At 41.5% G+C, this 15000-nt stretch overlaps 1 protein-coding gene across 1 annotated transcript in view; it reads left to right on the top strand.

The window, feature by feature from the left end:
* The window catches only part of LOC118377159 (somatostatin receptor type 5), a 17664-nt gene that overhangs the window by 1958 nt on the left and 706 nt on the right, over nt 1-15000 (top strand). Inside the window, exons 3-5 of the mRNA XM_052528818.1 lie at nt 9179-9368; nt 10585-10667; nt 10934-11083. Coding sequence (XP_052384778.1) covers nt 9179-9368; nt 10585-10667; nt 10934-11083 — 423 coding nt within the window. The remainder of the gene's footprint in view (nt 1-9178; nt 9369-10584; nt 10668-10933; nt 11084-15000) is intronic.

Genomic DNA, 15000 nt, shown 5'->3' with positions numbered 1-15000 from the left:
AACTCTGAATGGTTAAGGTTAGGTATTAACTCTGAATGGTTAAGGTTAGGTATTAACTCTGAATGGTTAAGGTTAGGGTATTAACTCTGAATGGTTATTAATTAACTCTGAATGGTTAAGGTTAGGGTATTAACTCTGAATGGTTAAGGTTAGGGTATTAACTCTGAATGGTTAAGGTTAGGGTATTAACTCTGAATGGTTAATGGTTAGGTTAGGGTATTAACTCTGAATGGTTAAGGTTAGGGGGTATTAACTCTGAATGGTTAAGGTTAGGGTATTAACTCTGAATGGTTAGGTTAGGGTATTAACTCTGAATGGTTAAGGTTAGGGTATTAACTCTGAATGGTTAACTCTGGTTATATTAACTCTGAATGGTTAAGGTTAGGGTATTAACTCTGAATGGTTAAGGTTAGGGTATTAACTCTGAATGGTTAAGGTTAGGTATTATTAACTCTGAATGGTTAAGGTTAGGGTATTAACTCTGAATGGTTAAGGTTAGGGTATTAACTCTGAATGGTTAAGGTTAGGGTATTAACTCTGAATGGTTAAGGTTAGGGTATTAACTCTGAATGGTTAAGGTTAGGTATTAACTCTGAATGGTTAAGGTTAGGTATTAACTCTGAATGGTTAAGGTTAGGTATAACTCTGGGTATTAACTCTGAATGGTTAAGGTTAGGGTATTAACTCTGAATGGTTAAGGTTAGGTATTAACTCTGAATGGTTAAGGTTAGGTATTAACTCTGAATGGTTATTAACTCTGAATGGTTAAGGTTAGGTATTAACTCTGAATGGTTAAGGTTAGGGTATTAACTCTGAATGGTTAAGGGTTAGGTTAGGTATTAACTCTGAATGGTTAAGGTTTGGGTATTAACTCTGAATGGTTAAGGTTAGGTATTAACTCTGAATGGTTAAGGTTAGGTATTAACTCTGAATGGTTAAGGTTAGGTATTAACTCTGAATGGTTAAGGTTAGGTATTAACTCTGAATGGTTAAGGTTAGGTATTAACTCTGAATGGTTAAGGTTTGGGTATTAACTCTGAATGGTTAAGGTTAGGGTATTAACTCTGAATGGTTAAGGTTAGGGTATTAACTCTGAATGGTTAAGGTTAGGGTATTAACTCTGAATGGTTAAGGTTTGGGTATTAACTCTGAATGGTTAAGGTTAGGTATTAACTCTGAATGGTTAAGGTTAGGGTATTAACTCTGAATGGTTAAGGTTAGGGTATTAACTCTGAATGGTTAAGGTTAGGGTATTAACTCTGAATGGTTAAGGTTAGGCATTAACTCTGAATGGTTAAGGTTAGGGTATTAACTAAGGTTAGGTTTAACTCTGAATGGTTAAGGTTAGGTATTAACTCTGAATGGTTAAGGTTAGGTATTAACTCTGAATGGTTAAGGTTAGGTATTAACTCTGAATGGTTAAGGTTAGGGTATTAACTCTGAATGGTTAAGGTTTGGGTATTAACTCTGAATGGTTAAGGTTAGGGTATTAACTCTGAATGGTTAAGGTTTGGTTTAACTCTGAATGGTTATTAACTCTGAATGGTTAAGGTTTGGGTATTAACTCTGGTTAAGGTTTGGGTATTAACTCTGAATGGTTAAGGTTTGGGTATTAACTCTGAATGGTTAAGGTTTGGGTATTAACTCTGAATGGTTAAGGTTAGGGTATTAACTCTGAATGGTTAAGGTTAGGGTATTAACTCTGAATGGTTAAGGTTAGGGTATTAACTCTGAATGGTTAAGGTTAGGGTATTAACTCTGAATGGTTAAGGTTTGGGTATTAACTCTGAATGGTTAAGGTTAGGGTATTAACTCTGAATGGTTAAGGTTTGGGTATTAACTCTGAATGGTTAAGGTTAGGGTATTAACTCTGAATGGTTAAGGTTTGGGTATTAACTCTGAATGGTTAAGGTTTAACTCTGAATGGTTATTAATTAACTCTGAATGGTTAAGGTTTGGGTATTAACTCTGAATGGTTAACTCTGAATGGTTAAGGTTTGGGTATGGTTAAGGTTTGGGTATTAACTCTGAATGGTTAAGGTTTGGGTATTAACTCTGAATGGTTAAGGTTTGGGTATTAACTCTGAATGGTTAAGGTTTGTTAGGTATTAACTCTGGTATTAAACTCTGAATGGTCTGAATGGTTAAGGTTTGGGTATTAACTCTGAATGGTTAAGGTTAGGGTATTAACTCTGAATGGTTAAGGTTTGGGTTTAACTCTGAATGGTTAAGGTTAGGGTATTAACTCTGAATGGTTAAGGTTAGGGTATTAACTCTGAATGGTTAAGGTTAGGTATTAACTCTGAATGGTTAAGGTTAACTCTGGGTATTAACTCTGAATGGTTAAGGTTAGGTATTAACTCTGAATGGTTAAGGTTAGGTATTAACTCTGAATGGTTAAGGTTTGGGTATTAACTCTGAATGGTTAAGGTTAGGGTATTAACTGAATGGTTAAGGTTAGAAACTGGTGGTTAAGGTTAGGGTATTAACTCTGAATGGTTAAGGTTAGGTATTAACTCTGAATGGTTAATTAACTCTGAATGGTTAAGGTTAGGTATTAACTCTGAATGGTTAAGGTTAGGTATTAACTCTGAATGGTTAAGGTTAGGGTATTAACTCTGAATGGTTAAGGTTAGGTATTAACTCTGAATGGTTAAGGTTAGGGTATTAACTCTGAATGGTTAAGGTTAGGGTATTAACTCTGAATGGTTAAGGTTAGGGTATTAACTCTGAATGGTTAAGGTTAGGTATTAACTCTGAATGAATGGTTAAGGTTAGGGTATTAACTCTGAATGGTTAAGGTTAGGTATTAATTAACTCTGAATGGTTAAGGTTTAACTCTGGGTATTAACTCTGAATGGTTAAGGTTAGGGTATTAACTCTGAATGGTTAAGGTTAGGTATTAACTCTGAATGGTTAAGGTTTGGGTATTAACTCTGAATGGTTAAGGTTAGGTATTAACTCTGAATGGTTAAGGTTAGGTATTAACTCTGAATGGTTAAGGTTAGGTATTAACTCTGAATGGTTAAGGTTAATTAACTCTGAATGGTTAAGGTTAGGTATTAACTCTGAATGGTTAAGGTTAGGGTATTAACTCTGAATGGTTAAGGTTAGGGTATTAACTCTGAATGGTTATTAACTCTGAATGGTTAAGGTTAGGTATTAACTCTGAATGGTTAAGGTTAGGTATTAACTCTGAATGGTTAAGGTTAGGGTATTAACTCTGAATGGTTAAGGTTAGGGTATTAACTCTGAATGGTTAAGGTTAGGTATTAACTCTGAATGGTTAAGGTTAGGGTATTAACTCTGAATGGTTAAGGTTAGGGTATTAACTCTGAATGGTTAAGGTTAGGGTATTAACTCTGAATGGTTAAGGTTAGGGTATTAACTCTGAATGGTTAAGGTTAGGTATTAACTCTGAATGGTTAAGGTATTAACTCTGGGTTAAGGTTAACTCTGAATGGTTAAGGTTAGGTATTAACTCTGAATGGTTAAGGTTAATTAACTCTGAATGGTTAAGGTTAGGTATTAACTCTGAATGGTTAAGGTTAGGGTATTAACTCTGAATGGTTAATGGTTAACTCTGAATGGTTAAGTTAGGGTATTAACTCTGAATGGTTAAGGTTAGGTTTGGGTATTAACTCTGAATGGTTAAGGTTAGGGTATTAACTCTGAATGGTTAAGGTTAATTAACTCTGAATGGTTAAGGTTAGGGTATTAACTCTGAATGGTTAAGGTTTATTAACTCTGAATGGTTAGTATTAACTCTGAATGGTTAAGGTTAGGGTATTAACTCTGAATGGTTAATTAGGTTTAACTCTGGGTTAAGGTTATTAACTCTGAATGGTTAAGGTTAGGGTATTAACTCTGAATGGTTAAGGTTAGGGTATTAACTCTGAATGGTTAAGGTTTGGGTATTAACTCTGAATGGTTAAGGTTAGGTATTAACTCTGAATGGTTAAGGTTTGGGTATTAACTGAATGAATGGTTAACTCTGAATGGTTAAGGGTTATATTAACTCTGAATGGTTAACTCTGAATGTTAAGGTTTGGGTATTAACTCTGGTTAATGGTTAAGGAATTAAGGGTATTAACTCTGAATGGTTAAGGTTTGGGTATTAACTCTGAATGGTTAAGGTTAGGGTATTAACTCTGAATGGTTAACTCTGAATGGTTAAGGTTCTGAATGGTATTAAATGGTTAAGGTTAGGGTATTAACTCTGAATGGTTAAGGTTTGGGTATTAACTCTGAATGGTTAAGGTTAGGTATTAACTCTGAATGGTTAAGGTTAGGGTATTAACTCTGAATGGTTAAGGTTAGGGTATTAACTCTGAATGGTTAAGGTTATTAACTCTGAATGGTATTAACTCTGAATGGTTAAGGTTTGGGTATTAACTCTGAATGGTTAAGGTTAGGGTATTAACTCTGAATGGTTAAGGTTAGGGTATTAACTCTGAATGGTTAAGGTTATTATCTCTGAATGGTTATTAACTCTGAATGGTTAAGGTTAGGGTATTAACTCTGAATGGTTAAGGTTAGGGGTATTAACTCTGAATGGTTAAGGTTAGGGTATTAACTCTGAATGGTTAAGGTTAACTCTGAATGGTTAAGGTTTGGGTATTAACTCTGAATGGTTAAGGTTAGGGTTTAACTCTGAATGGTTAAGGTTTATTAACTCTGGGTTATTAACTCTGAATGGTTAAGGTTAGGTATTAACTCTGAATGGTTAAGGTTTGGGTATTAACTCTGAATGGTTAAGGTTTGAATGGTTAAGGTTAACTCTGAATGGTTAAGGTTTGGGTATTAACTCTGAATGGTTAAGGTTTGGTTAACTCTGGTGGTTGGTTAGTATTAACTCTGAATGGTTAAGGTTTGGGTATTAACTCTGAATGGTTAAGGTTAGGGTATTAACTCTGAATGGTTAAGGTTAGGTATTAACTCTGAATGGTTAAGGTTAGGTATTAACTCTGAATGGTTAAGGTTAGGGTATTAACTCTGAATGGTTAAGGTTAGGGTATTAACTCTGAATGGTTAAGGTTAGGGTATTAACTCTGAATGGTTAAGGTTAGGGTATTAACTCTGAATGGTTAAGGTTTGGGTATTAACTCTGAATGGTTAAGGTTAGGGTATTAACTCTGAATGGTTAAGGTTTGGGTATTAACTCTGAATGGTTAAGGTTAGGGTATTAACTCTGAATGGTTAAGGTTAGGGTATTAACTCTGAATGGTTAAGGTTTTAACTCTGAATGGTTATTAATTAACTCTGAATGGTTAAGGTTAGGGTATTAACTCTGAATGGTTAAGGTTAGGTATTAACTCTGAATGGTTAAGGTTTGGGTATTAACTCTGAATGGTTAAGGTTAGGGTATTAACTCTGAATGGTTAAGGTTTGGGTATTAACTCTGAATGGTTAAGGTTAGGTATTAACTCTGAATGGTTAAGGTTAGGTATTAACTCTGAATGGTTAAGGTTAGGTATTAACTCTGAATGGTTAAGGTTAGGGTATTAACTCTGAATGGTTAAGGTTAGGGTATTAACTCTGAATGGTTAAGGGTTAAGGTTTAAACTCTGAATGGTTAAGGGTTGGTTAGGGTATTAACTCTGAATGGTTAAGGTTAGGTATTAACTCTGGTTAATGGTTAACTCTTTAGGTTTAACTCTGAATGGTTAAGGTTAGGTATTAACTCTGAATGGTTAAGGTTAGGTATTAACTCTGAATGGTTAAGGTTAGGTATTAACTCTGAATGGTTAAGGTTAGGTATTAACTCTGAATGGTTAAGGTTAGGTATTAACTCTGAATGGTTAAGGTTAGGTATTAACTCTGAATGGTTAAGGTTAGGGTATTAACTCTGAATGGTTAAGGTTTGGGTATTAACTCTGAATGGTTAAGGTTAGGTTAATGGTTAAGGTTAGGTATTAACTGTTTAAGGTTAGGGTATTAACTCTGAATGGTTAAGGTTAAGGGTATTAACTCTGAATGGTTAAGGTTAGGTATTAACTCTGAATGGTTAAGGTTAGGTATTAACTCTGAATGGTTAAGGTTAGGGTATTAATGGTTAAGGTTAACTCTGAATGGTTATTATTAACTGAATGGTTAAGGTTAGGGTATTAACTCTGAATGGTTAAGGTTAGGGTATTAACTCTGAATGGTTAAGGTTAGGGTATTAACTCTGAATGGTTAAGGTTAGGTATTAACTCTGAATGGTTAAGGTTTATTAACTCTGGGTTAAGGTTAGGTATTAACTCTGAATGGTTAAGGTTAGGTATTAACTCTGAATGGTTAAGGTTAAGGTTAGGGTATTAACTCTGAATGGTTAAGGTTAGGGTATTAACTCTGAATGGTTAAGGTTAGGGTATTAACTCTGAATGGTTAAGGTTAGGTATTAACTCTGAATGGTTAAGGTTAGGGTATTAACTCTGAATGGTTAAGGTTAGGGTATTAACTCTGAATGGTTAAGGTTAGGGTATTAACTCTGAATGGTTAAGGTTTGGGTATTAACTCTGAATGGTTAAGGTTAGGGTATTAACTCTGAATGGTTAAGGTTAGGGTATTAACTCTGAATGGTTAAGGTTAGGGTATTAACTCTGAATGGTTAAGGTTAGGGTATTAACTCTGAATGGTTAAGGTTAGGTATTAACTCTGAATGGTTAAGGTTAGGGTTTAACTCTGAATGGTTAAGGTTTGGGTATTAACTCTGAATGGTTAAGGTTAGGTATTAACTCTGAATGGTTAAGGTTTGGGTATTAACTCTGAATGGTTAAGGTTTGGGTATTAACTCTGAATGGTTAAGGTTAGGGTATTAACTCTGAATGGTTAAGGTTTGAATGGTTAAGTATTAACTCTGAATGGTTAAGGTTTGGGTATTAACTCTGAATGGTTAAGGTTAGGGTATTAACTCTGAATGGTTAAGGTTAGGGTATTAACTCTGAATGGTTAAGGTTAGGGTATTAACTCTGAATGGTTAAGGTTTGGGTATTAACTCTGAATGGTTAAGGTTAGGGTATTAACTCTGAATGGTTAAGGTTAGGGTATTAACTCTGAATGGTTAAGGTTAGGGTATTAACTCTGAATGGTTAAGGTTAGGGTATTAACTCTGAATGGTTAAGGTTTGGGTATTAACTCTGAATGGTTAAGGTTTGGGTATTAACTCTGAATGGTTAAGGTTTGGGTATTAACTCTGAATGGTTAAGGTTAGGGTATTAACTCTGAATGGTTAAGGTTTGGGTATTAACTCTGAATGGTTAAGGTTTGGGTATTAACTCTGAATGGTTAAGGTTAGGGTATTAACTCTGAATGGTTAAGGTTAGGGTATTAACTCTGAATGGTTAAGGTTAGGGTATTAACTCTGAATGGTTAAGGTTAGGGTATTAACTCTGAATGGTTAAGGTTTAACTCTGAATGGTTAAGGTATTAACTCTGAATGGTTAAGGTTAGGTATTAACTCTGAATGGTTAAGGTTAGGGTATTAACTCTGAATGGTTAAGGTTTATTAACTCTGAATGGTTATTAACTCTGAATGGTTAAGGTTAGGGTATTAACTCTGAATGGTTAAGGTTAGGTATTAACTCTGAATGGTTAAGGTTTGTTAAGGTTATTAACTCTCTGAATGGTTAAGGTTAGGGTATTAACTCTGAATGGTTAAGGTTAACTCTGAATGGTTAAGGTTAGGGTATTAACTCTGAATGGTTAAGGTTAGGTATTAACTCTGAATGGTTAAGGTTAGGTATTAACTCTGAATGGTTAAGGTTAGGTATTAACTCTGAATGGTTAAGGTTAGGGTATTAACTCTGAATGGTTAAGGTTAGGTATTAACTCTGAATGGTTAAGGTTAGGGTATTAACTCTGAATGGTTAAGGTTAGGTGAATGGTTAAGGTTAATTAACTCTGAATGGTTAAGGTTAGGGTATTAACTCTGAATGGTTAAGGTTAAGGTTAGGGTATTAACTCTGAATGGTTAAGGTTTGGTATTAACTCTGAATGGTTAAGGTTTGGGTATTAACTCTGAATGGTTAAGGTTAGGCATTAACTCTGAATGGTTAAGGTTAGGGTATTAACTCTGAATGGTTAAGGTTAGGGTATTAACTCTGAATGGTTAAGGTTTGGGTATTAACTCTGAATGGTTAAGGTTAGGCATTAACTCTGAATGGTTAAGGTTAGGTATTAACTCTGAATGGTTAAGGTTAGGGTACTAACTCTGAATGGTTAAGGTTAGGGTATTAACTCTGAATGGTTAAGGTTAGGGTATTAACTCTGAATGGTTAAGGTTTGGGTATTAACTCTGAATGGTTAAGGTTAGGGTATTAACTCTGAATGGTTAAGGTTTTAACTCTGAATGGTTAAGGTTTTTAACTCTGAATGGTTAAGGTTTAGGTTAGTATTAACTCTGAATGGTTAAGGTTTGGGTATTAACTCTGAATGGTTAAGGTTTGGGTATTAACTCTGAATGGTTATTAACTCTGAATGGTTAATGGTTTAACTCTGGGTTAAGGTTTGTATTAACTCTGAATGGTTAAGGTTAGGGTATTAACTCTGAATGGTTAAGGTTAGGGTATTAACTCTGAATGGTTAAGGTTAGGGTATTAACTCTGAATGGTTAAGGTTTGGGTATTAACTCTGAATGGTTAAGGTTTGGGTATTAACTCTGAATGGTTAAGGTTAGGGTATTAACTCTGAATGGTTAAGGTTAGGGTATTAACTCTGAATGGTTAAGGTTTGGGTATTAACTCTGAATGGTTAAGGTTAGGGTATTAACTCTGAATGGTTAAGGTTAGGGTATTAACTCTGAATGGTTAAGGTTTGGGCTGGGCTTAAAACAAAGATTAAAACAAACAACCTTTGCACCAGAGGCAGATGCTTTCACCCATCTACAACAACACCCCATCAAAACCCCAACCTACTTGAATGCACTCACTGGTGCCCCTAGTGGTCTGTTTCCACACCATCTCCCCACCTCAGACCTGGATGGACTAATACTGACTGGTGCCCCGGGTGACCTGGCTGGTTGTCTGGTCATTATCTTCAAGGTGTGTGAGAAAGCATTCCGGAATATTATTTAGTTCTGTTTTGTCATTCCAACCATTCTTTTCTGTGTGTGTTTTATATTGACCTATTTGTATGTAAGAGAGACTCTGCTGCAACGTTCCCTTCTCTAACCAACACCATTTTGTTCCCCCTCCAGGTGAAGTCTTCAGGTGTGCGGGCGGGCTTCACCAAGCGCCGGCGGTCAGAGCGCAAGGTGACCCGTATGGTGGTGATCATCGTGGTGGTCTTCGTCCTCTGCTGGCTCCCCTTCTTCATCATCAACATCATCAACCTCATCATCATCATCCCAGAGTCCTCCGTGACCGCCGGAGTCTACTTCTTCTCTGGTACCAGAAGAAACTACTGTTTACCAGAGCCCTATGGGGAATAGGCTACACTCACTCTAACCCTAAGGGGGGAGAGGGTTGTAGAGAGGAGGAGAGGGGAAAAGAGGGAAAGAGTGGAAAGAGGGGGAGGAGATGGGAGGAGAGGGGAAAGAGGGGGAGGAGATGGGAGGAGAGGGGAAAGAGGGGGAGGAGAGGGGAGAGGGGAAAGAGGGGAGGAGATGGGGAGGAGAGGGGAAAGAGGGGGAGGAGATGGGGAGGAGAGGGGAGGAGAAAGAGGGGGAGGAGATGTGGAGGAGAGGGGAAAGGGGGGGGGGAATGGGGAAATGGGGATGAGAGGGGAAACAGAAGGGACAGAGAGGGAAGGAGGGGGAGGAAATGGGGAGAGGGGGAGGAGATGGTAAAAGACGGGGAGGAGAGGGAAAAGAAGGGGAGGAGAGGGGGAGGAAAGGGGAAAGAGGGATGGGAGAGAGAGAGAGAGAGGGGGGGGAGAGAGAGAGAGAGAGAGGTGGGAGAGAGAGGAGAGAGAGACAGGTGAGAGAGAGAGAAGGAGAGCGAGAGAAAGAGGTGGGAGAGAGAGAGAGGTGAGAGAGAGAGAGAAAGAGAGATGGGAGAGAGAGAAGGAGAGCGAGAGGGAGAGAGAGGTGGGAGAGGTGGGAGAGAGAGAGAGAGAGAGAGGAGAGAGAGAGAGAGAGAGAGAGAGAGAGAGAGAGAAGAGAGGTGGGAGAGAGAGAAGGAGAGAGAGAGACAGGTGGGAGAGGGAGAAGGAGAGCAAGAGAAAGAGGTGGGAGAGAGAGGTGAGAGAGAGAGAGAAAGAGAGGTGGGAGAGAGAGAAGAAGAGCGAGAGAGAGAGGTGGGAGAGAGAGAGAGAGAGAGAGAGAGAGAGAGAGAGAGAGAGAGAGAGAGAGAGGAGAGAGAGAGAGAGAGAGAGAGAGAGAGAGAGAAGGAGAGCGAGAGAAATAGGAGGAGAGAGAGAGAGAGAGAGAGAGAGAGAGAGAGAGAGAGAGAGAGAGAGAGAGAGAGAGAGAGAGAGAGAGAGAGAGAGAGAGAGAGAGAGAGAGAGAGAGAAACAGAGAGAGAGAAACAGAGAGAGAGGTGTGAGAAAGAGAGAGGTGGGAGAGAGAAAGAGAGGTGGGAGAGAGAAAGAGAGGTGGGAGAGAGAGAGAAGGATAAAAGTTTGAGACAGACATTGACCATTAGTTTTGTCTCTACTCCCCAGTCATCCTGTCCTATGTTAACTCCTGTGCCAACCCTCTGCTCTATGGCTTCCTGTCAGACAACTTCAGACAGAGCTTCAGAAAGGTGATATTTATTTATTCAACCTTATTTTAACCTTTATATAAACAGGAAAAGATACTTGAGGCTTGAAAGCTCTTTTGCGAGGAAGACCTGGGGACCTGGAGGTGCTTCATGGCCAGCAGCACCATCCCCTTCACAGAACAATCTGTTATTTCATAGAATAGACATGTATTAGTACATGTCCTGTATTTATATAAAATACCGTTTTCCTCAGTGCTCACCACAGTGCATCGTCTTCCCGGTCCCATGTGCTTGATTTATTCCGGAAGGTTCTGTGCGTGCGGAAGGCCAACGGCGTGGAGGATGGTGACCCCAGCGCCCCGAGGATGGAGAAAACTAGAGAGACGACGAGAGACGACTCCTTCCTGTCGCCTAGGAACCACGATGGACACAACGGACACACACCACAGAATAGCCAGGTGAGGAGGGAGTGAGCCCTGTGTGTATAAACCATATTACAGATGTAAGGGACACACAGCACAGAATAGCCAGGTGAGGAGGGAGTGAGCCCTGTGTGTATAAACCATATTACAGATGTAAGGGACACACACCACAGAATAGCCAGGTGAGGAGGGAGTGAGCCCTGTGTGTGTAAACCATATTACAGATGTAAGGGACACACACCACAGAATAGCCAGGTGAGGAGGGAGTGAGCCCTGTGTGTATAAACCATATTACAGATGTAAGGGACACACAGCACAGAATAGCCAGGTGAGGAGGGAGTGAGCCCTGTGTGTATAAACCATATTACAGATGTAAGGGACACACACCACAGAATAGCCAGGTGAGGAGGGAGTGAGCCCTGTGTGTATAAACCATATTACAGATGTAAGGGACACACAGCACAGAATAGCCAGGTGATGAGGGAGTGAGCCCTGTGTGTATAAACCATATTACAGATGTAAGGGACACACAGCACAGAATAGCCAGGTGATGAGGGAGTGAGCCCTGTGTGTGTATATTACAGATGTAAGGGACAACCATGAGCCCTGTGTGTATAAACCATATTACAGATGTAAGGGACACACGCCACAGAATAGCCAGGTGAGGAGGGAGTGAGCCCTGTGTGTATAAACCATATTACAGATGTAAGGGACACACAGCACAGAATAGCCAGGTGAGGAGGGAGTGAGCCCTGTGTGTATAAACCATATTACAGATGTAAGGGACACACAGCACAGAATAGCCAGGTGATGAGGGAGTGAGCCCTGTGTGTGTAAACCATATTACAGATGTAAGGGACACACACCACAGAATAGCCAGGTGAGGAGGGAGTGAGCCCTGTGTGTATAAACCATATTACAGATGTAAGGGACACACACCACAGAATAGCCAGGTGAGGAGGGAGTGAGCCCTGTGTGTGTAAACCATATTACAGATGTAAGGGACACACACCAGAATAGCCAGGTGAGGAGGGGAGTGAGCCCTGTGTGTATAAACCATATTACAGATGTAAGGGACACACACCACAGAATAGACAGGTGAGGAGGGAGTGAGCCCTGTGTGTGTAAACCATATTACAGATGTAAGGGACACACACCACAGAATAGACAGGTGAGGAGGGAGTGAGCCCTGTGTGTGTAAACCATATTACAGATGTAAGGGACACACAGCACAGAATAGCCAGGTGAGAGAGGAGTGAGCCCTGTGTGTGTAAACCATATTACAGATGTAAGGGACACACACCACAGAATAGCCAGGTGAGGAGGGAGTGAGCCCTGTGTGTATAAACCATATTACAGATGTAAGGGACACACACCACAGAATAGCCAGGTGAGGAGGGAGTGAGCCCTGTGTGTGTAAACCATATTACAGATGTAAGGGACACACACCACAGAATAGCCAGGTGAGGAGGGAGTGAGCCCTGTGTGTATAAACCATATTACAGATGTAAGGGACACACACCACAGAATAGCCAGGTGAGGAGGGAGTGAGCCCTGTGTGTGTAAACCATATTACAGATGTAAGGGACACACAGCACAGAATAGCCAGGTGAGGAGGGAGTGAGCCCTGTGTGTATAAACCATATTACAGATGTAAGGGACACACAGCACAGAATAGCCAGGTGATGAGGGAGTGAGCCCTGTGTGTATAAACCATATTACAGATGTAAGGGACACACAGCACAGAATAGCCAGGTGAGGAGGGAGTGAGCCCTGTGTGTATAAACCATATTACAGATGTAAGGGACACACAGCCACAGAATAGCCAGGTGATGAGGGAGTGAGCCCTGTGTGTATAAACCATATTACAGATGTAAGGGACACACGGCACACAGCAGCCAGTTTGGAGTAGAGGGGAGGAGGACCAATCAGTGTATAGTATAGGGAGGGGAGGAGGACCAATCAGTGTATAGTATAGAGAGGGAAGGAGGACCAATCAGTGTATAGTATAGGGAGGGGAGGAGGACCAATCAGTGTATAGTATAGGGAGGGGAGGAGGACCAATCAGTGTATAGTATAGAGAGGGAAGGAGGACCAATCAGTGTATAGTATAGGGAGGGGAGGAGGACCAATCAGTGTATAGTATAGGGAGGGGAGGAGGACCAATCAGTGTGTGGTATAGGGAGGGGAGGAGGACCAATCAGTGTGTGGTATAGGGAGGGGAGGAGGACCAATCAGTGTGTGGTATAGGGAGGGGAGGAGGACCAATCAGTGTATAGTATAGGGAGGGAAGGAGGACCAATCAGTGTATAGTATAGGGAGGGGAGGAGGACCAATCAGTGTATAGTATAGAGAGGGAAGGAGGACCAATCAGTGTATAGTATAGGGAGGGGAGGAGGACCAATCAGTGTATAGTATAGGGAGGGGAGGAGGACCAATCAGTGTATAGTATAGAGAGGGAAGGAGGACCAATCAGTGTATAGTATAGGGAGGGGAGGAGGACCAATCAGTGTATAGTATAGGGAGGGGAGGAGGACCAATCAGTGTGTGGTATAGGGAGGGGAGGAGGACCAATCAGTGTGTGGTATAGGGAGGGGAGGAGGACCAATCAGTGTGTGGTATAGGGAGGGGAGGAGGACCAATCAGTGTGTGGTATAGGGAGGGGAGGAGGACCAATCAGTTTGTGGTATAGGGAGCGGGTATTACTGGTGCTGTGGTCTCAGTAGGAGTGTATATATGAGAGGGATGGAGAGAGAAAGGGATGGAGAGATAGAGGGATGGAGAGAGAGGGATGGAGAGAGAGAGGGATGGAGAGAGAGGGATGGAGAGAGAGAGGGATGGAGAGAGAGGGTGGAGAGAGAGAGGATGGAGAGAGAGGGATGGAGAGACCAGAGGGATAGAGAGGGAGGGAGAGAGGAGAGAGGGGATGGAGAGAGGGGGATGGAGAGAGAGGGGATGGAGAGAGGGATGGAGAGAGAGGGATGGAGAGAGAGGGATGGAGAGAGAGGGGATGGAGAGAGAGGGATGGAGAGAGAGAGGGATGGAGAGAGAGGAGGGAGAGAGAGGGGATGGAGAGAGAGGGATGGAGAGAGAGATGGAGAGAGAGGGATAGAGAGAGAGGGATGGAGAGAGAAAGGGATGGAGAGAGAGGGATGGAGAGATAGAGGGATGGAGAGAGAGGGATGGAGACAGAAAGGGATAGAGAGAGAGGGATGGAGAGAGAGGGATGGAGAGAGAGGGATGGAGAGAGAGAGGATGGAGAGAGAGGGATGGAGAGAGGGATGGAGAGAGAGAGGGATGGAGAGAGGGATGGTGAGAGAGGGATGGAGTGATAGGGATGGAGTGGGGGACGGAGAGAGAGGGATGGAGAGAGAGGGCGTTGGAGAGAGAGAGATGGAGAGGGGGATGGAGAGAGCGGGATGGAGAGGGGGATGGAGAGAGAGGGGGTGGAGAGAGGGGGATGGAGAGAGAGGGATGGAGAGGGGGATGGAGAGGGAGGGATGGAGAGAGAGAGGGATGGAGAGAGAGAGGGATGGAGAGAGAGGGATGGAGAGAGAGTGATGGAGAGAGAGAGGGATGGAGAGAGAGGGATGGAGAGGGGGATGGAGAGAGAGGGATATAGAGAGAGGGTTTGCGAGAGGGTTGTACAGGGCGAGATGGAGAGAAGGATATATAGAGGGGTTTGCAAGAGGGTTGTACAGGGGGAGATGGAGAGAGAGGGATATAGAGAGAGGGTTTGCAAGAGGGTTGTACAGGGGGAGATGGAGAGAAGGATATAGAGAGGGGGTTTGCGAGAGGGTTGTACAGGGGGAGATGGAGAGAGAGAGGAGAGAGAGAAAGGCAGAGGGAGGGATTGAGGAAGAGTGAAAATGGGGGAGAGGAGGACAGAACAGTGTCCAATCTGCTCAATATGGTTGTGTTGTGGAGGTGTGTGTGTGTGTGTGTGTGTGTGT

This window comes from Oncorhynchus keta, chromosome 10 (genome assembly GCF_023373465.1).
Source record: "Oncorhynchus keta strain PuntledgeMale-10-30-2019 chromosome 10, Oket_V2, whole genome shotgun sequence".
NCBI classification, from domain to species: domain Eukaryota; kingdom Metazoa; phylum Chordata; class Actinopteri; order Salmoniformes; family Salmonidae; genus Oncorhynchus; species Oncorhynchus keta.
This window is presented reverse-complemented; position numbering and strand designations above follow the sequence as displayed.